Raw genomic sequence first — 24,801 nt, 5'->3', positions numbered from 1 at the left:
GGTCACCATATTAATCTTCTTGCACAACAAAATCTATTGTGAAACCTTTGGCTTGGGTAGGATAATATAATCTTCCGTTGTTTATATCGCAGTTTCCGGCTTTACAGGGTCGCGCTAGTTAACCGATTAAATAATCCATCAATACCGCAATTTCTTTCTCTTCGGGTCACCTATCGCTAGTCAATACTTCTTATGTCAATACACACGTCCGCTAAGGCGTGGGTAGACTCCTTGACCGACGCCGAGCTAAACACCGAGCTAGAAGGACGTTCGTTGTCAACAGCAGGAATATTACCGGTCCGTCGTCAGCGGTTGACGAATTTTTGTAAGCAACACGGCCTAAGCATGGACGACCCCCCTGCTCTCGACGACGATTGTATGGCTACACCGACAGACGACAGCGATAGCATAACGTTACCCACACCGACGCAACCAATCAATCCCGCGCCTCATACCGACGATGAGATTCGTGACGTGACGCGACCGTCGAACCGTAACCCCGATACGTCAGCAACCGGCGCGATTCGGAAGCAGCCACCGGAACCGCAACCTAGCCGAATTAGCCCGCGTAATATACCGCCAGAATTCCTTCCCGGCAATGATGCACCGGCTAAGCCGGCGCCCGTTCAGCAACCGCCGTTGAGATCACGGGAGTATCATCCGATGAATCCGCCACCATTTGACTACCGCACAGGGAATTCTCCCCCTTACGAATATCGCGACGCACCGCCGCTGCGGAGACCTGCCTTCCGCAACCAGGGTTTCGAGGACGGCCAATATAACTTCCCGCGACCGAGCATGAACAGCAACGTCGCATCACCGTCCAGACCGACCGCGTTAGCCGCGTATGAGGTTATGAGGAAATGGAATCTCAAGTTTTCGGGAACGCGTAACGAGGACGCCGAAGCTTTTCTCGCACGTATAGACGAGGGCCGATCGCTCATTAATATTCGCGACGAGGATATTTTGAATAGTATCCCCTTCTTCTTATCAGGTGTCGCAATTTATTGGTTCCGCAACAAACGCGAAACGTGGCGTTCTTTTGCAGAATTTAAGGCCGCGTGGCGCCGTAGATTTGTCAATCCGGAATTGCAGTTCGCATTGAGGGAGGAAATTCGTAGACGAACCCAGGGCGAATTCGAGTCAGTCGCCGATTATTTAACATATATGAGAGCGTATTTCGACAGACTGAGGCCCGCGTGGTCGGACGATGAACAGCTAGATTACGCATACCGCAACTTATTACCGCGATTACAGGTTACAATTCGACGAGACGAATTACAAGACCTTGATCAATTAGAAGACATTGCGAGTCGGATAGAAATCAGCTTCCGCGTAGCAAATAATTATCAAGCGCCGCCAACCCCGGAACGATCGGTACTACCCGAATTAGCTTACCGCGGGCAAAGAAATCCCAGGCCTTATCGCAACAATTTCGCAGCAATTAACTTTTTCGAGGAAGGCCCGGAACCCGAGACGGAACTGGCCAACGCGACTCAATTCGCTCAATCAACACCTAATCGTGGGACACAGGGTAACCGACCCAGCGGTCGAAGTGCACCACCGCGTGCTAAGGCCCCGCGATTCAATAGTCGAGACGATACCAGTGCGCCAACCACTCCTACCGCTACCACGGCTCAGACGGATACCGCGGACATCGCGAACAACCCTCCTAAGTTCGCCGGTAACCCCTTTCTGCCGAGCCCGAAAGGTACGCTGATCTGCTACAGGTGTAGAAAACCCGGTCACCGATATGCGAATTGTCCCGAACCCGCAACCGGTCTGTACTGTTTCCGATGTGGCAAAGTCGGATTTACTAAGGCGACGTGTCCGAATCGGTGTGCGGGAAACCAGTGATGGAGCCGCACGAACGGGGAACCGCGGAAACCCCTCCGTCACCCGAATCGTTAGATTTTTGTAATCCGATCCAAGCGCCTGCTAGAATTCCGCTATTGTTTCTCAACTTTGAACTTTTATCGCAACCCGTCGCAGCATTATTTGATTGTGGCTCTTCTCGCACCTTTCTTGGCCCAGAGGCTATATCGCTAGTTACCGCGTTAAGTCTCCCAATTTTGCCGTCTCGCTTAGGTCCGGTCAAAATGGCCGCCGGACAGGAGGCACAGATTACCGGTGAAGTGGACTTACCGGTCATGCTACAAGTGCGGAGTGTACGGTTACCTGCACCCCGAGTGCCCGGAGTGCCACCCGCCAGCCGAAGTGCCCAGCAGGCTACGAGGCACCTCCCCAGCACCACCGGGGGAACCGGACACCTATTGGACCCGGCGCGACGGCGGCCCCGTCTACCGCGATTTCCGCTTATTTTAAGGCCATTTTTTTTTCCTTTTATCTTTCACAAATTTTTTTTATTTTTTATTACCGCAATCTACTTTAATTTTTTTTTACCGCCAAAAATTCTTTATTTTTTTTTACCGCAATTGCCGCAACCACTCGCCAAGGTTACCGTTTTTTTTCTTTTTCGCAAATGTTTTTTTTTATCGCAATTTTTTTTATCGCAATTTTTGTTATCGCATATATATTTTTTTTTCTTTCGCAAAATTGTTCTCGTTCTTTTTTTTTTGTTGCCATTAGGCTATTATAAATAAACTGTCTTATTACCGCTACACAATTATTTTCTCGTTGCTATAGTAACAGTGAACCGTCTTATCACCTATACCCAATCACTCACGGTGCGCCCACGATCCACTCTGGAAGTCTGTCATATTCATCGTTACGGGATCAATTAACCCCCTCTCGTAAATTGGTTACAAAATGACGTCCAACAATTAAAACCCCACTCGACCTTGATATCATCAACAACATCGTCGCAACGCCTAGTCACCTAACGCAGTAACAACTTGAGGTCAAAACTCCTTTTATCGCAATTATCTTAAAAATAACGCTTAACAATTTTTTTTCGCTTCACCCAGAATAACACCTTACATAAGGCCAATATTTCAATATCGCTCTATACCGCATAAATTGTCTGGACTCCTCTGCAACAGCACTCTTCAACCAAGCAATCGAATCAATTAACTTTCTACCTTCTCGCAAAAATTTAGCTCATCCTTTCGCTTCCTTCACTCACAACCGATCAGGTCAACCGTAGAACTTGGAAAACTATGTTTCGCCAAGAACCAGCAGGCCGTACTCCAAAGTCTCTCAACTAAGTCAAGTATCGCATGGATTTTCAATTCAATCCTATCTATCGCAACTATCTCTAACATCTCTAACGATCGTCTAGTCACACGCAAGAGTAAGTAGTCAACATAATGGTTTCCTAATGGCAAAGGACCTCCTCGGTCCTCCGTAAGGAGGGGGGAGTTGTGACGTGGTATTTCGTACCCCGTCACTTTATTTAATTATCGCATTCCCCTAGGTACAAATATCGCTAAAAATAACGAAAGCACGTCTGAGGCCAATACTCCAAAAATGAACGACTAATTATCTTTAAGTTGATTTCTCTTTACTAAGCTAATTGTATGCTATTTTCTAATTCTGTAATGCTCTTCGAGAACCATCCGCGAGACCTTCACGTCAAGATACCAGGACACTACCTGACAGGGGTCACGTACCAGCTCAACATCAACACCACCGACTACAGACGAACGAATACCGCTGAAACCACTCCCGATGGATGCCTATCTAGTTGTCGAAAAGGGTCGTGCGTGATGCACAACAGCACCTCCAACTATTTGAGACTTATCGGCCAGGAGCCGAACCACGAACGAATGCTTCTACCGCTCGGATGCATCGTCAGGCGGCGTACAGGGCTGTGCGTCAAAAACACAACGAAGCCTCCCGTCGACGATACTTATCAGCCTGGAGCTGAACCGACCCTAACATCTACTAAGTCGTTGACTATCCAATAGAAGACGGTTTTCTCTTAACGAACCGTCTTATCGAAGGACTGCGGCGTGGAATAGGCTAATGATATGCTGACCACGTGGATCTGGTGGATCTAGTGTGGGGATCCGGGTTGAGGGCCATCACCACCAGATCGTTCCGGCATGAGGGCTTCGATGAGCGAGGGCCGGGATGCAGCGCCGACGAAATAGCTACAACGGGGAGTACCAGTAAAGTAAGGAGTGAGTTACAGTCTGTCGCAAGTCCAGGAGACCGGTGACGTAACATTGCCGCACACCTCAATATCGCAATACCTGAGCAGTACGACCCCACCCCCTTCTCACCAACGATACCGCATAGCTGCAGGAAAACATCTCTAACCACCTTCCGACGCCCTGATACCTCGATATCCGTCGTCGAGGGAAAAGAACATCAAACGGCGAGGGATTATCGCCGCCTATCCGTGGACCAGGCCACGAGACCAGCTGGTCCAATTAAGATACCGCAAATTTTGGGAAGAATCACGTGACACCAGCTCGATGAAAATCAGGATCATCGCTCATCTCATTACTCTACGTTCAGTTGTCAATTAAGAAAGACGTGTTCTCGATATCTGTAATAGAGTTTCTTGCTATCATTGTAGTTAGTTTCTCGCTAGTGTACCGCATTCTGTAGTATCTACTATATCTTCTTTTACGTAAGTGAGGTTCCTTTTCTATTTTGTGAAGCCACGAGATTACTTGCAATATATCGTACCTTTACCTTTATCTCTTTCTCTCTTTACCTTGCAGTTGGTCTGCTTGAGCCAATTGGGCTCGTATCTTTTCTCTTTACCTTGCAGTTGGTCTGCTTGAGCCACCTGGGCTCGTACCTTATTATCTCTTATTATCTCTTATCCCTTTCTCTGTCTTATTGCAAGTAACTTCGCGACTGGTTGATTATTACTTACGCATTGTAGTGACTATCGCTTTATCTCATTATCGCTCTCTTTTAGAATATTTGAATGTCGAATATCGCTGTCTAGCAGCGCGGTCCGTTAAAGGATCAATTTTTATCTTAGCTATTGAGCATTGCTATTTTGTTATATTTTCTCTGATTAGTTTCTATCTGTCTCTTTACCTATTATCGTTGATTATCGTATCTTAGTGAGAGTACCGCGGGAGCGATCTTATATCGCTACGCGGTCCCGTTCGTCGTTCATTTGACATTGGAGTATTGTGCCATATCGCATAACATCTTTTTCACTATTTTCTTCGCTTATATCGCTGATCGTAGTTGTCCGTAGTCTATTTGGTTTGCCGTACGTTGCATATTAATTATCTTGAATATTGTTTGCCGTATCTTGAATTACCTTTTATCGTACCGAATATTATCTCTCTTTCTCTCGCACTTACCGCAAACTATAGACTACGTATTATCTTTTATTCTCTATATTTTATGATAATTTTCTATTTGACCTGTCGCTTGCATTTACCTTGTAATTCATAATTCCCTGTCTGCCTATTTCTGATCATTCTGGTAATGTGATAACTATTTCAATTGTTGTATTTCGTATGTGTTATAATCGCTTCTCACATTTTATGATTTATTTGCTTACCGCTTAATTTAAGTACAGTGTATCTCTTCTGTTCTGCCTACCTGTCATAAAACCGTGTTAATCATTACCTTTAATATCGCGAGCTTGCTCATATTTCCCGCTTATTCGGAAAACGTTCCGTTAATTGTTAACTCTCTCGTTTAACCTTTCTCTGGCTGTAACTATTGTTAATTATCGCATATATCATACTTGTATCGCAAACTCTTCAGCTACTTGCTTGTCAGTAAACTTATCGCTTCTTGTTTAATATATTTGATATTATCCCTGCTTCACCTGTTTCTTATTTTATCTATTGGATTCGACTCCGCCCCTCTACCATTATCTTGTCTCTCTGAGCGAACTGTGCAAAACCGTCGTAGAACCTGACCTTACCTTTATCTATTACCTTTATCTTTATCGTTGTCTTTTTCTCTAATTATCTATTTTTGACGCATGTGCGTCTGGCGCCCAACAATTGTATCTTTCTCCCTTAGTATCTCTCTCTATCTAATTATTTAGGTTAGCGACTGCGCCGTAGGGTAACCAATTATCGTTATATCGTTCTTACCCTCAAATATATAAAAATATCTGGTTACAATATATATATATATATATATATATATATATATATATATATATATATATATATATATATATATATATATATATATATATATATATATATATATATATATGTATATATATATATTGAAACGTTTCGAGTTTGCACGCTGTCGCCAATGAAACGTTCAGGTCCTGTCACGGTCGCCAATTGAAACGTTTCGAGTTTGTTCGCGGGCTTTGTTTCGCCAGAACTTCATACGCGATGTGTGATATTTAGCGCATACTCGAATGATATATTTATTTTGAGAATTTCCTGTCTCTTGGATAGAGCTGCAGGATTCGGTCTCTGGACTCGGAAGGAAGGTGGAGAATGATTACTTGTTGATTGTGTGATTAACTCTTGGAAAAGCTTGAATAGTTTGACCGCTTCAACTTTGTTTTTCGAGATAGCCTCAGAATTTGTTTCCTCACCCTCATGTGCAAAGGCACGAGTGGAATAAACCCATCATCATAGGCCGTGTAAAACGGTTGAGGGTCAAACTTGATCTGCGAGTGTGAAGCACGCACAGATCGATCGCTCTGAGAGGTTGACTCATGATGCGAAATATTTATTTCCGGAAAGGAAATATTGCAATGATACGTGAATGTTTTGTTCCCGTGAGGCGGGATAAGAGACAGGATGAAAGGTTTTGAATTTATTCTTCTGGTGATCTTTAAGAGATTTTTGATAATTTAGGAAGGAATAGTTCTTCCTTATTTACTCTGATATTAATTAGGTTTGCCTGCGGCAAGACTGACTATTAATTGCGTGATAGCATGTTGGTCAGAAGGACGGTATTTGATTGTGCTGGATCGTCGTTGAATAGTCGGTTTTGTGATTGATAATGATTCGTTTAGTGGGAACTAAGACAGAATATTGTTTGTGTGATAGCATGGTAGTCGGAAGGACTTAGATGATAGTTCGGTTCACCTATGGCTAGACTGAATATTATTTATGTGATAGCCTGGTCGTCAGAGGGACGGTATTCGATAATGAGGAATCGTCGCTGACAGTTGATTTCGATATTATAATTATTCGTTTAGATAGTACTAAAACAGAATATTACTTGTGTGATAGCATAGTAGTCAGAAGGACTTTGATAGTAGTTCAGTTTGCGTATGGCAAGAGTGAATATTACTAGCGTGGTAGTTAAAGGCAAGGGAATTCTACGCAAACGTACCTTCACCTGTATTAAGACATCCTGTCGCAATGCAGGAGGCTCCTTATAGGTTCAGGGGCCCTACCTATGGGTCAGAGGATTCTATTATATACTCGTTGATACTGTTCTTTCAAAAATTTTGATTTCACCCGCCAGAGTTCTTTTTGTTCTAACATAGCATTAATAGCGTTAGCTGTTGGTGTTGTTTCTTTCAATCGAATTGGGTTAAATTCTACTGAACTTTCGCGATGTTTATCCCAATAATTGTGAAGATCTTGATCTTTACTACCGATAGGTGTTATCAACTTACGTGTACGTTGCAAATACTCCTTTGCTCTTTCGTATTTGTCTTTTTCAGGTATGTACATAAAGAACCTGAAGGGGTATGTTTTAATGTCAATATTTTTAAAGACTTTCAAGACATGTTCGATTGGTCTTTCCCATAAACCTGTACATAATGCAGGCATATTAATGATAAGGGGTGTAGAAGTCAGTTTAGGTAATTTAGGTAAAATCGTTTTCAAGTCCGAAATACAATTGGCTTTGTTAGAAACAACATTTATAACACAAGGGAATTTATTTCCTTTTGTAATACAAACCTTTCCTAATGATAAATCATTAGATTGTTTACGCTTATAAACATCTTCAACATAATTACCAATATGATCTCTCATGATCATAGCTGCGAAGCCTTTATAACCAAGGAGCTTCGAGTTCTTATCTGTTGTTCCGTCATGTATCATGTGAAGTACGATCTTAGAATTTTCGGGTATATCCGAGTTAATAAGCGAAACAATAGGTGTATTAGGTTGTGAAAAGCTAGTAAACGGTAATTTATTAAGTTGTTTCTGATCTTCCAAACAAATTCTTTCCGGTTGTGATAATATTTTGTTCTTTCCGGAACGTGCAATGCCAACCGGTTTTTGAACTTGTTGTTGTTGTTGTTGCTGTTTTTGTCGGGGTTTTTCTTGACGCGCTATATCCAAAAGAGCTTGGTCAATCTCATCTAATTTAGTTGTTTTTACTGGTCTCTTCCGTAATGGTCTTGGAACAGGAATAGAAGGCAAGGGTAAACGGGGTGTTTCAAATTTAATACAGTTAGTATTAATTACAGTACCAACGGCTTGATTGGTTGCTTCTTCATAACTGAACAAGAAATTATCCATTTTTCTGGTCACATTGCACACTCTACTCATATCGTCGGTTTTTCCCATACTTGATCTTACGAGGAAGCGACCACCAGCGATTTGCTTTCTCAAGAATTGAGCGTCAGCTTCAGGAGAATCAATCTCCAAGGGTTCGGCTGGTTTCTTAGCGAAGAAATTTTTAATTTTCTGAACAATTGTTTTCTTTTCAGGTGGTTGTTTAAGTTCTTCGCGATCTTGAATACATTACTCACATTCGGAATTAGACGACTGACTGATGGAAGTTGTATCGCTAGAACTCATCTGGTCTTCACATTCTAAAATAATATTCGACTTCTGTCGAGTATCTTTAGCCTGTGAACACGATGATTTTTCTACAGTCCTTTCCTTGTCTTGTGAAGAAGTCATATTTATATGACTACTACCAAGTACAGAAGAATCTGATTGCTGCAACTGTTCATAGTCAATGTCCAATACGGCAGCACTCCCACATGATAAATCGCCCGCTGGTATATTACGGTATTCATCAATCATATCATCAGCAGTAGTATGTGCAAAGAAAGCATTCGTTAGTTCGTGTTTTTCAGGATTATACGAATGAATCTCATCTCTTTCAGAGATAATATCACAGTCTTTATGGATTTCGTCAACAACTCGAGCAATATGCATTTGCTCCATGAAATTTTCGGTGGTAATAGACTCGGAATCAGGTGTTTCAACGAATGGTTGTAGTTCTGAGACTAAGGAAGATGTCATTCCAATATGAGCGTCTTGTATAGAACTTGCTGAATCAGATTCCTGCTCAATTTCGATTGCGGGATTAAGATTATATATACTTGAATGGTCAATTTCGAGGTGTGCAGCAATTTCCTCATATATAATTTCACAATTGTCAATTGTAATACCATTTTCTTGCATATCAGGTTCAGTAACTAATCTTTTACCCACAACTGGTAAATCGATCGAAATTAATTCCTTCTCTATAGAGAAGTGCGGATTATTAGCTGTCTGATTTAGCAATCTTAACGCAGCAAGTTGTTGTTCTGTGCGTTGTCGTAATGCCATGTACGTTTCTGTAGCATCGTAATCAAAGTTTTCAAAACTCAGCATATTCAAACAGACTATATATTTTTCGGCAGATGTCAAGCGAGTACTCTTCGGTGTAAAAACATGCACCTTCTTAAAGTTCGAAAGAAGAGAATCAATTAGATCTTGCGATTCTACTTCAAAAGTATCAAAGAATTTTATCACAAAATTTCCACCAATTCGCAAGGTTTTAAGCGCGATATTAATTTCCGGACGTATTAGCGGATAGTTACGTGTTTCTTGCTCTTCATAAGCATCATCACTTGGAATAGCCCCATCAGTTACGATTAGCTCAGGACTCCCCAAGAAGTTAATCGTAGATACAAACTCGTTAACAACATCGCTGTCAAGTAAATTTCCGTCCCGTGGAAATTCAATACGAATAACAGATGTATCTTGTGAAATTCCTCTCAATTGATAAGAAGGTCCTGTTTTTAAGGTGGAAGATAGTATCACCGGAATTTGTTTACTCGCCAACACATGAAGAAAGCCGCCTGGAGCTCCGCATAAATCTACGGCAAAAGAAGCTTTACTTAAGATCGGAAAGTTCTTCATGACTTCTAGTAATTTTATAAAAGAACGAGATGGATATTCATTCTTTGGAAGTATGTACTTCTCACTTCTGTCACGAGCAGACTTAAACTGGATCTGATCATAGCTATCAATTTTCTCTTTTTCTGTAAGTATCTCAAGTTTAAGACGCTCCATTTCTGAAACATCATCGGCATGTTGTAGATAGTATTGTTCATTTGGAAGCGATGTTACACTTCTCTGAATGGGAAGCAGTGCATCATAGTGACCACCATTTTCGTTAGAAAAGGCCAGATGTATAGTTGGTGAATCATCACACCCACTCTTTATTTTTTGAATTTGCTGCGTTTTTCCAGAATGTACGCAGACGTCGTGTTCATAAGTCCATGCGAATAGTTGAATTACATCAGCATCGCCTCTATCACCTGATCTCAAGATGTTAGCAGTATCTTCGGGTTGGACTAATTTTTCAAGTAGTGAGTCGTTATCAAGCACGACACGCAACTGAGACTGATCTAAGTTGAGATTAGCAGCTTTAATTAAAGAATTATAAAGACCATTTCCATCCGGAGAGATCTCAACCAAATCCAAGGGGGTATTACAAGCGTAAGAATCATCTTTGATAGGTATTAATGATTCAGAAGAACCATTGAGATTGACTCCAACAACTCGGTCAATTAATTCTTCGGCAACGTCTGTAAAAACCCCAGGAGCGAAAATGTCTTCTTCCGTTAAGTTCATATTTTCGAGAACTTCGTTTATGTTACTGTCATATGTGATCAAAGGACTTATTGTTAGATCTAAAGTATCAATATAATCCTAAAATTTTACCATGTCTTCTATGGCAATTGGAAATTTTTCTGGAACTTCTAACCATGTATGTAATTTAATCAAAAAAGAATCGTTAGGGATAATACTCCCTTCGGAATCCTTACGAGGATTACCGTGAACCAACCATCGAACAAATTTTGAAAAAAGACTACGAGATTCCTTGTCTCTCTTATATCCTCTACTAAAGCAGAAAGAATTTTCCCTTCTTCCCATCTACGCTTGTAAGCATGGATATATAAAGCAGTTGCTAATCGCATGAGATCGTCAGCATCTGTAGTGTCACCAGTCTTGACAATGGATTGTCCATTGACAGTAATTGTGCCGTTTACCGATCTCAAATACTCAAGTATTGTTTGAACCGTGAATTTTGTGCCATTTTGGGAAAAAGCAAAAAGTTTTCCCTTCTCTATCATAAGTCTAGGCGCAAGGAACTTATTTGGAATCATACATACAGAAGGATTATCCAAATTTCCACGCAATTTTCAGGTGTAGTATTTGACACACTGTTGGTTTTTGTTCTCAAACCAAATCCGATGAGATATCAGAGATTTAGGAATTGTAGGTGCCATGTTTTTAATTATCTCAAAGAAAACACAACCTACTCGTTGAGATTTGAAGTCAATGAAATAAACCTGACCTTTAGAGCTCATTATCAAATTAGTTGAAATTAATGATAGATAGGTTTTTAAATCGTGAGTATAGTGCCAGGAAGAGTCGTTCTGAAAAGAAAATTTTATCTTCTCCTTCCTAGTGGCAGGATCTACGGTTATATCCCACACACTATTTTGAAAAGGGATCATACCAGATTTCTTTCCCATAATAACTTCACTAGAAAAAGCGAAACAACCATATCCTCGATAAGCTCCGGCTGAATCCATAGCGTCAGCAATTCCAACAGGTGATATGTCATAAGTCGAGTGAACAAACATCAGACTTGAAGCTGTTATAGGACATTCCTCCGCTTTTCTGTGACATAAAATTCTTCTATGTTCTTTTGGATCTGAACAGATCGCTCGAGCTTCACATTGCGATTTTGAATTAAGATTCATTATAGAAATATTTCGAGAGGAATATCTCTGAGCATCTCTAGCATCTAGAATCGGAGAACATGTGTGGATGTTAGTTCTTCCTCTTTCCAAGTATCTAACGAAATTTCCTCCCACGTCTTTCACAAGAGCGACGTAACCAGTGGGAGGTTTCTTTCTAGAATCATAATTCAAATTTTGAAGACAAATTTTATGCTGACATTTACGCGATGCAGTAGAAAAAGCATGAGGATGACTCTGTGAGTTTTTGAAATCCAACATTAATTCTGGAAAAGCATTTTCCAGTTCCGTCTGTTCCAAGGGATTAAGAGAATAAGGTATTATTTCTCTAGGACGGCGTTCACTAAGACCGTCACGCAATTTCCCTTCAACCATTCCGATCAAATTAGGTCGGGCACTCGATTCAGGTTTCTTTCATTCCGAAATAATTACATCCCCTGTAGCTTGCTTAATATCCAAACCAAGCATATTATACATAGCACTACAGAGATCGCGATTGTTAGAGGCTAAGGTCTTATCGCCTCCAACACGCCAGTCAAGCATGGTGAAATGTTGAAGTAGGGTAATATAATTAGTTCTAGGATACATCCTAGAAACATGAAGAACAAAACCGGGTTTAACAACATACCCGCTTAATGGAATATTTGAATTATGAACATAGTTATATAAATGTCCCAAGGCATTCTTGACCAAGGGAAAACGCCCGAGGCGTCGAGCAATAGGTAGTAAAGCTGAGCGTGGTACACCCACGTCAGCAAACCACTGCAAATAGCAAAAACCGTTGGCAAATTGGTAAAAAGGAGGCATTTTGGCATAAAAGAGGCAAAAGTGTGTGGATAAAACCACAAAACACTATGGCAAATAATATATATATATAGAAGTTGAATTCTACATATATAATTATTGGGGATTTCCCAATTTATACTACAAATATATATATATGTGTGTGTGCGTGTGCGTCACCACATTTATAAGATGTTACTTTTAAAACTGTATATTGAAAATGTATACTAATCCGTTTAAACGCGCATCAACATCTATGTGCTAGATTTTTAAGACACCATCCATTGTAAAATTTTGTAAGTGAATCGGTATATTTCCCTAACTTCCAGCCTCTTTGCAAACATTCGATTCCGTACCCTCACCGAATGTTCTTCCCCAAGAGCGTATTATGTCCTACTGATCTTATATTTCTTTCCCACAGTCTGCGTCACTTTACACCCTGCATCCTCTCGTTATATTCACCCAGCTGCCTCGGTTCCCACACCAAGTCAGCAGGTTGATCTCGATCTGTACTACAACTAGCGAGTCTCCTACATTCCCTAAGCTATTCACTTTCATCCTAGCTTTCGCACAAGTCACTTCTAATCATGTCTCTCCGTGCCAATCCAAGCCTTTGCCTCAAGCCGATTCCATTACATTGACCACTGTTATAAATCAATTACTTGATCATTGATAATAAATAAACTGTATCAACTATCGTCTACTTCCCTTTGATCCGATCCCTTCCTTCTTCTATCATTTCCTGCATTGGGACTGGCACGTAAGTGTGTAATCGACGTGTACGGACCCTAAAATAGCCAAATAACACTTTGGCTGGGCGTAGAGTGTATTCCGATAGTCGCTCATCGAGGATTACACCATCTATCCCTTTGAAATCTTCACTATTTTAACACTTGCGGTAGATTGTTAAGGTATAGCTCTTTTTGTCTTGATCCTGGGTGGCTGATCCATCTTTTCAGTTTTTGTTTTTCTTCTACGACCTTCTTTAAAATTTAAGCATCACATAATGTAACCCAAGATAAAGATTTTTGAGGTTACTTTTAAAGCAGTTGCATTTAATTTTGATTTTGTATTTAGTTTTTTTTTTACGTCTATATTGTTCTATTTTTGTGTGGCAGATGTAAATTAATTCAAAAAATACACTCGTTCTAAGCAGGGCCCCTACTCGGGCTGGAAAGTCACAATTAACTCACATTACACGACGTTTATGTCCACGAATTCCTCTTTCATGATAACCAAGGTGAAGAAATATAACTTCAAAAAAAATTCAACATTTTAATTATTCTTAAACACAACAAAACTACATTTCGTCAGAATTTGCAAATTTTTCTCGAAAAGTGTCTTTCATTACCTTCAAAATGTGTTTTTGAACATTCTCTACGGTAGATAGGACCCGAGATATTAATTCTCACAGCGGCCCACACTCTACTTTCACAATAAAATGCAATAATTCATAACTAGAGTACACAGATTTTTTGGACCATCGAAAAATATGGATCTCCTTTTGCTACGTACATTTCACGTTAAAAAAGATTATATTGATTTAAAAAATGCAAGGTCAAAAAACACCCAAAATCAACCGATTTGAGGTGGAAATGCCCGTATGCGTCTTTCGTTCGGTGAAGTGCGACAGATTTGTGTGAAGCTTTGATTGAATTTTCTGCATGCTAGGATGATCATTTTAATAGTATTTTCAAAGTGATACACCTAAAATCACAGGAAAAATAGCTAATCCGATGGCCCCTAATAAAATTCACTCAACGTCAGAGGTTGATTATAAAAGGCCTAACTTTGGTGTGACGATTATAATCCACGTAACTCTACGGACCCCGATGATAAAACAATTATTTTTTGTGCTTATACACAGGAGTTGACTGTTTTATGATAGGTGTCTGTAGAGTTACTTGGATTATACAAAAATCTTTCTATCACTAATGAGATAAGGGTGAGAAAAATTTCAACATTACTCGGATTCTAATCGTCACGCCAAAGTCAGATCATCTATAATAATCAGCCTCATTAAAATTGAATGAATTTTATTAGGCGCCATCGATTTAAGCATACGACAATTCACGAAACGTGCTTTCAATGCTTGAGATAATTACCTAAGCTAATTAAGGCACTATAATAAGGATTCGGTACAAACAACATATTGAGTTTCAAAATTTTTTTTACTGGGATATTAAAAAAACAAGGTCGGATTTTCATAGAGAGTTAGTACAAGCTTTTCTGAAGTTGCAGTTTATTTTTAATTGAAAAATATTATTTGACAACAGATTTATTTTTAATACAGATAAGATTTTCGGCCACGGTGTAGTCCAACGGCTTAGATCAAATCTCGAAATATGTTCACCCAATGGACTTAAAATTTCTACAGATTCTTGATTATAAGATTTTCTATAGGGTGATCGAATAGTTTTAAAAAATGTTCCTAATAACCAACGATTAAGGTCGTTTTTACGCCGAAATTTTTCACTAGGTCACCATTTTCCCAATTTTAATGTTATCATCAATGATCTGTCCAATTTTTAAGTCGTTCGGACAAATATATTTTGAGATTTGATCCACGCCATTCGATCACACCGCGACCGAATATCGTTTTTGTATTAATATTAAGTACGTATTATTTTTCAATAAAAAAAAAAAGAAAGTTTATGAAATATTATATTGCGTATAAAAATCGGATTTTGTACTTCTAATACCCACGTACAAAAAAGTAAAAAAATTACCTGTTTTTTAACCAAATCCTTATGATATTGCCTTGACGGAGTTCTCATGCATGAATATTGTTGCCATATTGTTGGATTGCCACATAATACCTGTATATACTTACAGTGTATGTGCAGTTTACACACAATTATACATTATATACAGTAAATACAACATAAATTATAATAACAGTATAACAACAATATTAATGAATAATTCTAATATGTATTAGACATATTAATACTAATTAATCCAATCAAAGAATTCGAGTTATTCAGTAATTATCAAGTATTTTAAAAATATTCATAAATATTATGTTTTATGTGAAAGCACACAATTATATAAATAAAAACTGCAATATTTCAAAAACTCATAGCTCAACAATTTATTGAAAAAATCTAGAATTATTTGCGAGTGGTTCTCTTACGTTGATCTACTTAAGAAGGGACCGAGAACAAAATCATTAAGTGTAATTCCTAAAGCTCGGTTGAAAATGTAAGTGTTACTATTTACCACAATATAAACGTAAGATGAGTTTTACATCTTGCATAGTTCGCATATTTACGTAAAAACTTTTTCAAGTCCTATTCTAATATCGTACAAATTTGATTTTGAAACATTGGCTTTATATGGACAACGCGGCAACATCTATTAATGATTAAGCAATAATAACGACGCACAAAAAAAAATTCAGATTAAAACAAATAAATATTACATGTGGTTGTGTCTCCAATGTTTAGTGCATAAAAATAGGACGTAAGCGTTTACTTAATTTAAAGAGTCTTTTTTTTTTACACAATTGGCTTCATTACTTTTGATTCAAACTTTTACCCGGGCATTCCACCCTGATTTTTTTTTATACGTGAAGTTGGCATTCAAACAATGGAATTCGGGATTTGTTCTTTTCGTAATCATTTACAATTTGTTTAGGAAAGTATGCGTTCATTATACAGCTTATCATTGCAAACAATAATCTAAAATATTTTTGTAAGCGTGCCAACTTCTTATACACGATGTAGTACAGAGTTTGGGATGTCGTCAAAAATAGAGAAAGCTAAAACATATTACAGAGACACAGATAAAGATAACAAATAGGCTGAAACGATATACATATATATTCTTTCAAGGGATGTTTCACCGAAGCAAACACGACACCATGATTACGTATTTGGTGATTATGTACTTACTTTATACAGTGATTACGAGAGATTACTTAAGAAATAAATTTTACTTTGATTACATGATTTCTTGAGGTTACAAAGAAATTGTTGTAATCCTAAATAATTTCTCATGACTACCAATGATTACCTCGACGATTACTAATGCAGAATTTTGTTTTAATATTACTGATTTCAGTGCGATTTCAGAGGTTGCGAAGTGATTTCGGAAATACGATATGATTTCGAATGATACATACGTCAATCGCTTGGTTGAAACACTCCTTGTATTCCTGATAAATACTGGCATATGACGATATTGAAAATAACTACACATAAGTAGGATTATTACGTTAAGTTGATTACGTAAGAATGAATCGGTTTAAGATGGGGAAAAACATCAACTCAAGTGATGGGATGTAACATTAAAATTTGAATAATACATAAATCACGTAAAATTCTCATACATTTTACGATTGGACGTTATAATATACATTATTCCGTAGGTACATGAATACCTTCAATAATTCTCTTATTTTTACACATGCAGTCAATTGCAGCGACAATTTTTCTACGAATTTCAAGCCTTCATTTTCAACTCGTTATTCCAATTAAGGGTCCAGTTGAAGATGATAATAAAGCTAATACATTACATCCGCTATATATCCGTATAATGTATAATGATCCTAGCAGTATAACATGGAATAAAATTTAACAGTATATCGTATCATACGTACATCATACATATACGTTCATAATGCATATGCAAGTACAAATGTGGAACACTTCGGTAGTAAACATTTAATATGTCCATCTTGATTTCATATTTTATCATACCCGTATATATTATTTATATAAGCTGGTCGCGACATGTAGGCCAGCTGGCTAATACACAGTATTGAACATAAGTTCAGACCAAACGGTAATAGTCAATATTTTCAATATTTTTATACCATCTTTCGAAGAGTATTAACATACCTTAATACTCGTCAATTTGATATAATTTCATAATCTCTACACTCGCATTCATGTCGACTTGCTCGCTACAGTTGACGCGAGAGGGTTTCAGTCAATACGAGGGATTTAATACATATTCAATATAGCAAATTTGGTAACATTCAACACACTTCTTCTTTTTCTATTATCATGTTCAACGCTATAAACGACACATAAATCTCGTACAATAAAGTTCTCAAATAAGGGTGATACTTTACTTGGTCTTTTGAACATCACGTTGTATTTTTTCGTTTTTTTGATTCATTTATCCCCCTGTCGATTAACGTATTTCAGACATCGTATGCGTCAAATTCGATTTTATGCGCTGTTATTAGTGAGTCAAATGGCACTATTCGACTAAATGGGTGAACTTGAATTTTACGCACTAATAACAGTGCTAAAAATCGAATTATTTTACGCATACTATATCAAAAAAATATCGAATGAAATACGTGCGTAAAATTGCATGTTTCACACTTGTTGCATAATATACTATTTCGTTGTTCAATAATCAGTATAATTAGAAAGACGGGTGGATAAAAAATGACGTCTTTATTTTTTCTTGGGTATTACGTGCCTGTTACAGGTTATTACAAAGTGTAACAAACAGAAAACAAAAACAGAACGAACTGACTGCAGCTATTTAAAAGCGAGTAATTTAAATACCCGTAAATATTCCAGCAACGAAGATAATTGTCACAGAGAAAAGTTGTTTATAACTATAATTTTTCAATACGGAAATGACAAGTCAGGAAATAATAAAAAAAATATCAACATATTTATACGACATATAAAATACGAACGAGATGTGTACTCATGGTGTATCGGTCAAGAATAGTAATATACAATTTCATATTTATATTTCATATTATAGATAACATATATACATCTACATATTTACCTATATCTATAAATATAATGCATGAAGAATTTATGGTGAAATCAAACAAGATTTTGTGATCAAATTTTTTGACTTGTTTTATTTGGTTTATTCCATTCTTCCCATCGAAAAGAATACTTGTGATTTTGCGAAATTTTCATCTCAGTTTATTCTTCAATTGCAAACTTTCAAAAGACGACTTGCTGCAAGTTTTCAAATGAATGCAACTCGAAAACGAAGAAATTTAAAGCAGTCTTCAACCATAGATTCAAAAAAAAAACATATGAATAAGTAATATCTCCTCAAAATCATCAAATTTTGAATTATAAACAAAAAAAATCGTTTTTTATCATGATGCTCTGTTTTCATTTTTTGGCGAAAAATATCCTGAAAATGTGTGTTTTTCTCGAATTTCAAGACAAACGTTATTATGGGCCGATCATTTGTTTTCATTTTATTACTTACTTAAATACAAATATTACAGAGTTTAAGGAAATTTTTTTCGATTAAAAAAAAATTTAACTGTGCAATCAGTCATTTCCAAATCTTTATTGCATGTTGATTTATATTTGTGGTGTCCAAAAAAAACATTGTCAATAGTTTTTTTGAAAACCTCAAACGTCACTGAAGGTTTGGATGTAATTGGTTGCAGTTCCAAATTTTTTATATTAGAAAAAAAAATCATTTTGGCAAACAAAAATTGGACACCACTTTTAAACTTTTCGTAGAATCGATTAAATTCAAATTTAAACAAATAATGAATGTGTAACGACCATTATTCGACTCATAATGATACGTGGCTTAAAATTCACGAAAAACCAAATACTTTTCAGGTTGTTTTTCGCAAAAAAATAAAACGAGACCATCGTGGTGAAACAATTTTTTCGTACATAATTGGAAAAAGTTGGTAATTTTGAGGAAATATACTATTTAATTTTTCATATTTTTTATGAATTTATGATTAATCCTTAGCTGGCACGGCGGGATACTAAACGCCCCACTCTTGCTCATACTTGTTTTAAATCAATGAAAATGGACAAAAAAATATTTCAAAAATATTAAAACCAAATTTGTTTCTATTTCTTTGGAGTTTTGAATTCTTTTCTCCAAAATAACCTGTATTATCTTTTGAAAAATAGTTTAAGGACACTCTGATCATTTTTGCAATTAAAAATAACCAATAGTTTAGTCGCGATATGAATTTTAGTGGTTGGGCGTCCCACGTATGCCAGCTGTCTTATACTGGGGAAATGTGTCAACTAATGGTCAAGACGAAAAAAAGAATATCTTGACTTTCTGCAATATCCCTTCGTTTTCGAGTTATATTCGTTTGAACAGTTGAAAAAGGTGAATTTATGAAAATGAATCACTGTATAAGAAAGTAAGGCAAAAAATTCGAATACATCATGAATGCTCCTTTTGAAAGGCAAAATAGCAGTAAAGTAAAGTGAAAAATAATAATAATAATAAGAAGAAGAAGAAGAAGAAGAAGAAGAAGATCAACATCAACAACAACAACAACAACAACAACAGCAACAACAACAACAAACCTCAAAGTCTTGTCTGATTTCACAAAAAATGCCCCACGCATAATAACTGAAATTAATTGTAGAAATCATTCGATAATAGCATTTTGCGCAATAAATAGATAGGTATTGCGATTTTATAATTATATGAAAAATCGATTTACAAGACAAACAACTTGAGTATAAGGAAAATTAATAACTGAGGGAGTCAAATCTGACTGGATAGTCACGGATTGAAGAATTAGACTATTCTCGTGCGCAACCACGTGTTTGTATACAGAGAAAATGGGGAATCCTACGTAACGTACCTTTATTAATAAGTCATTAACAGCAGCCCCAATAACCTGACCTAACTTCCTTTTACAATATTGTAAATCGTGGACAACAGTTCAAGAATTTCTAATTACACGACCTGTTTGTAAAATAACAAAAAATTAAATTTGGCCAGTTCGCCTTGACAATTGAAAGATTGTGCTACAGAATATGACTGATTTGAATACTCGCCTTACAATGAAACACATTTGCTATTGTATTCGCGGAAAAGGATGTCGTCTCTATTCTGTATTGGGCCTTTCAGCGTTTTTTTTTTTTTTTGTTTTGTTTGTGCTTAGTATGCAGATAATAATAAAACGACAGTTTTCATTCATATGAATGTTCTATTTATTGTCTTTCAAGGTAAGGCATTGACATTTGAAAATAGGGAAACAGCCGTGCATGAGAATAGTACGTAAAGTTTCAATTGATTATTTTAGCTTGGTCAAGAATTTAAATCGGCAATATAAAGTTGCAATGTAAATCTATAACATAGGTCCAAAATAGTCCCAAATTTTTTTTAACTATATCAAAATTAGGGGCACTTGAGTTTTCGATCAAACTCGATTAATCCAAATTTCAGGAACATGCATGCAATGTCTGAAATGGCTACTGTTTGTTTGATTTGTACCCTCTCATTTGTCATTGTTCATTTTTCCAAAAGTGGAAAAACTGATCTTAAATTATTTCGATTTTTGGCTACTTCATTGGTATTTTCATACATACATTTTTGCTGAATTCTTCCTAAGATTTTTTTGTTTCTTATTATAGCTTGATCGTTACAATATAGAAAGTTGATGAAGTTTAGCAATGATAACATTGGCACATTTTGGAAAATCCACATATATACCTTAGATGTATGTACATTTTTATGGCGGCAAGTGTTTTCAAACAGATTCAAAAAGCCGTACAGATTTATTTGTACATCAATTCTTTTACGTAAAACTATGTACGAATTTTCAAGAAATATTTGTAGCGAAATTTCGTCAAATCTTTGGCGTAAGCAAGTTTTATATCAATATGTTTACGTGAATTTCTGACGAGGTCGAAGTTAGTAAAGTTATCGCAACGAAACATTGGGGCAAAGGTCACTATTTTTTGAATATTATAACGATTTTGGAGGAAGTAAGATTTCGAAATATAGTATGTTTTGTTTTATTACGGTTTACTGAGTTTCACACTATTTCAAAATCGTGAAATAACGGTTTTTACTCAGCATGAACCGTTACAATAACATTACTAACTTGGATATGATAATTTCTTATCGACCTTCACCTTTTTTATGGGATAAATTAAAGTCCGCCTGAACCGCCAAAAATAAATTGATGTGAAATTTACAGACTTTCCATTAGCAACTGTTGCAAAATATGATCTGGAAAAATAATTATAATACACCATTGCATATAGAAGTGTTTAGTCTTTCTTTTGAAAAACCTGCACAATTTTTAACCATGTTTAATTTTCCTAACTTTCCCTAGCTTTAGTCAGTAGATACCTTTAGAAAATGTGAATAAATTATGATTTTACGAGAAAAAGAAATCACAAGTTACAGGAAGTGAACAATGCTGCAAGCGTGTCGTTACATCATAGTTAGAAGTAAATAATAAAATATCTTTATATCCACAGATTTATATTGTAGCTGGTGATAGAAAATAATTTACAAAGTAATTGTCCAATTTAATCGGCACGTTACGTAGGACAATCAATACAAATTCATACAAAGTAACTTTTTCCGTGATGGAAAAAATTAATTTCACCCATTGGAACAATATGTGATACATCAGATAACACAATCATCAATATGCATACCTAAGTCTTGTTACATTGATCTGTATGGTCCTTGCATTTTTAGAAATTGTATAACTAGCGACGGACCTCCGGCAACAATTTCGGCTGGAATTTGTGAAAGTGGACAATTCTCAATTGACATAATACTGAGGTTTGTGCACAGCGCCAGTTCGAATGGTAAATTATGTAAATTGGCATTGTCATTAACATACAAGGAATCCAAATTCTCCAAGGTTCCAATTTCTTCCGGAAGGTAATTTAAATTATTTTCCCCTACACTCAAATGAGTCAGATTAGTTAGATGTCCGATAGCTCTAGGCAAGCAAGTTACCTGATTAGACTGTAATATTAATTTCTGAAGATCTCGAAGAAACCCAATTTCATTAGGAAGAGATTCTATTTTATTCTCCTCAAGATCCAGTATACGAAGTTTCCGTAGGTTGGCTATACTCGCAGGAATTCGCTTCAGCAAATTATTCGACAGGATAAGAATTTCCAAGCTCTGCAAACACTGGATGTCGTCAGGAATTTTTGTAAGTTGATTTGTCCCCAGGTTCAACTCGACCATATTAGTCCAAGTACCAATATCCAAGGGCAGAGCAGTCAACTGATTTTCCTTCATGTTCAGTTTGGTAAGATTCTTAGCCCTGGAAAAAATACCGTACGGTATTTTGTCGATCTGATTGTGCTCCAAGTTGATCGAATGAACGTTTGTGAACTGGGACGGACCTCCAGAAGGATAAGCAGTGAACGCATTCCGAGACAGCGTGATCGTAGTCAAGTCTGACAGGCTTGACAGCAGGCCTTCGGGCAGTTGTGATACTTGGTTACCTTCGACGCTGAATTCGTCCATCAGTTTGCAGTTGGCAAGTGACTTTGGTATGCTAGACAATCTGTTGTACCTCAACCCGAGTCTGGTAACAGCGGTAAGATTCCCAATGGTTTCTGGTATGTCAAGTAGTTCATTGTGCTGCAAATCCAATGTAGACAACTGAACGCAATTACCTATTTCTTCAGGTAAATGCTCCAAGTGATTGTGCGATACGTCAAAGGTGATCAAATGAACTAATTTACCAATACCAGCTGGGAGTTCCCTGATTTTGTTCTCTCGCAAACTTAGCATCGTTAAATTGGTCAGGTTCCTGATGCTCTCACTGACAAACCTGACACGATTAAATCGCAAAAATAAGGTAGTCAATGACGTCAACTCGTACACAACGTCCGGTATTTCACTGAGCTTGTTATGCCTCAAATCCAGAACTTTAAGAGACTTTAGATTCGCCAATGTGTCTGGTAAGCTTGTAAGCGAGTTCTCACTCAGCGCCAGTGTCTTGATATTGGTAAGGCAACCAATCTCTGGCGGCAAAGTGACCAATTTATTACCATAGAGATAAAACTCGACGAGATGCGTAAGGTCACGCACAGTGTTTGGAAGATTTGTAATGCTCGATTTGCTGAGATCCAAACGAGTGACGCACTCGTCTCTGCATCTGATGAACTCCTTAGAAACATCCAGGTCGGCTTGTATGGGTTTACCTTTCTTGGCTGTTGGTTTTGGTTTATTCGACTCCGGGTGTTTCACTGTAACGGTTTTCTTTGTATCTGTACCAGATATGGAGGCTGTTGAAAGCTTCTTCTCCTTAGAATGTTCCTTGGTATCTCGGGACAATGGCTCGATAGTATCTGGCGTGTCACCCGCCGAGCATGTGTTCAAACCACAGCCCTCCAAATATTCAGGGATATCTTGTTCCTTCGTATAAGAAGTTGTTAGTTGCTCTTGTATGTCAGCAACGTCACTTTTTCCTTCGGCCAAACAAACCGAGGAAATGTTACTCACGCCCGATCGATGTTTATTTGACTTTTTCATTTTGCGGTGACAGCGTGCCGACTTATTAGTGTTTTTATTAGGGGCCAACTTTAACACGAAACTTTCTTCACTCTTTTTTTTTACCACATCACATATTTTTGAAATTCTTTTTCTTCACAAGTATTGACATTTTCGACAATGCTTGCACTTTTGTGCGCAAGCGCATCAGTCGCCTTACATATAGGCTGTCTTCACCAGTAGTCTTCACAGATTCATGGACGCTCCGCAAGCTATATTTATTACCGAGCGGTATAAAGCTTGGGGGGAGTACGAGAGGTAGTGCGCCAACCATAGGTGCGTTCCGATATTAGCTTCCAGTGCTGTCAACTATCTTTTATCTTATTTGCACTGCTGAGTTCGTAGTTAGCTCTGCCTCTGTCCTAGGGAGTTTTTAGCGCTGCCAGCCAATTTTGGCACGTGTTCCATGCTTATGCGTTCCGAAACTAGCTGGCAACGCTAAAAACTCCCTAGGACAGAGGCGAAGCCAGCCCCCTGACACTCGCCACTGCTCGTATACTAAAAAATTGTACGTGTCTTGTCCCCGTTTTTTACTTCCTATACTTGGTGCTAGTAGACTTCTGACACGCTCGCTGCCCTCGCTGACAGTTCCGTATAGTTAGCAGATAAATTTAACAATTGGGTATTTGCATGATTTTTATATTTCTTAACTTTTGATGTTTTTCGATTCTATAAAGTTTTTTAGAATTTTTGAAAAAAAAAATATTTTGTTTTTGTTTATAAATATTTAAATAATTTAATAAATAAAAGTGGTCCTAAATCACATAAAAGTCACGTGACATAAAACGGAATGTGATTGGTTTGACGTCATTGTGCTGCTACTGGCGCGTTTATTTGAATCCACAAAGAGTAATGTACAATATTTTCTAGCGCTAAAAAAATTTTAAGTAAGTTTTTTAAACTTTAAGTTTGATACATTGTATAATTAATGTCAGACTTCGGTG

General features: G+C 37.5%; 1 protein-coding gene across 1 annotated transcript; it reads right to left on the bottom strand.

Moving 5' to 3' along the window:
- Positions 1-13,865: 13,865 nt before the first annotated feature.
- Positions 13,866-24,055, bottom strand: LOC124297303 (leucine-rich repeat protein soc-2 homolog). Its single transcript, XM_046748205.1, has one exon. The coding sequence runs from the start codon at positions 23,837-23,839 to the stop codon at positions 22,004-22,006; it is 1,836 nt and encodes a 611-aa protein (XP_046604161.1). The 5' UTR covers positions 23,840-24,055; the 3' UTR covers positions 13,866-22,003.
- Between the last annotated feature and the right edge of the window lie 746 nt (positions 24,056-24,801).

Source organism: Neodiprion virginianus, chromosome 1, assembly GCF_021901495.1.
Source record: "Neodiprion virginianus isolate iyNeoVirg1 chromosome 1, iyNeoVirg1.1, whole genome shotgun sequence".
In the NCBI taxonomy this organism is placed as follows: domain Eukaryota; kingdom Metazoa; phylum Arthropoda; class Insecta; order Hymenoptera; family Diprionidae; genus Neodiprion; species Neodiprion virginianus.
This window is presented reverse-complemented; position numbering and strand designations above follow the sequence as displayed.

Excerpts from the sequence above, each read along its gene's own strand:
- LOC124297303 (XM_046748205.1), bottom strand. The coding sequence starts at position 23,839 with ATGAAAAAGTCAAATAAACATCGATCGGGCGTGAGTAACATTTCCTCG.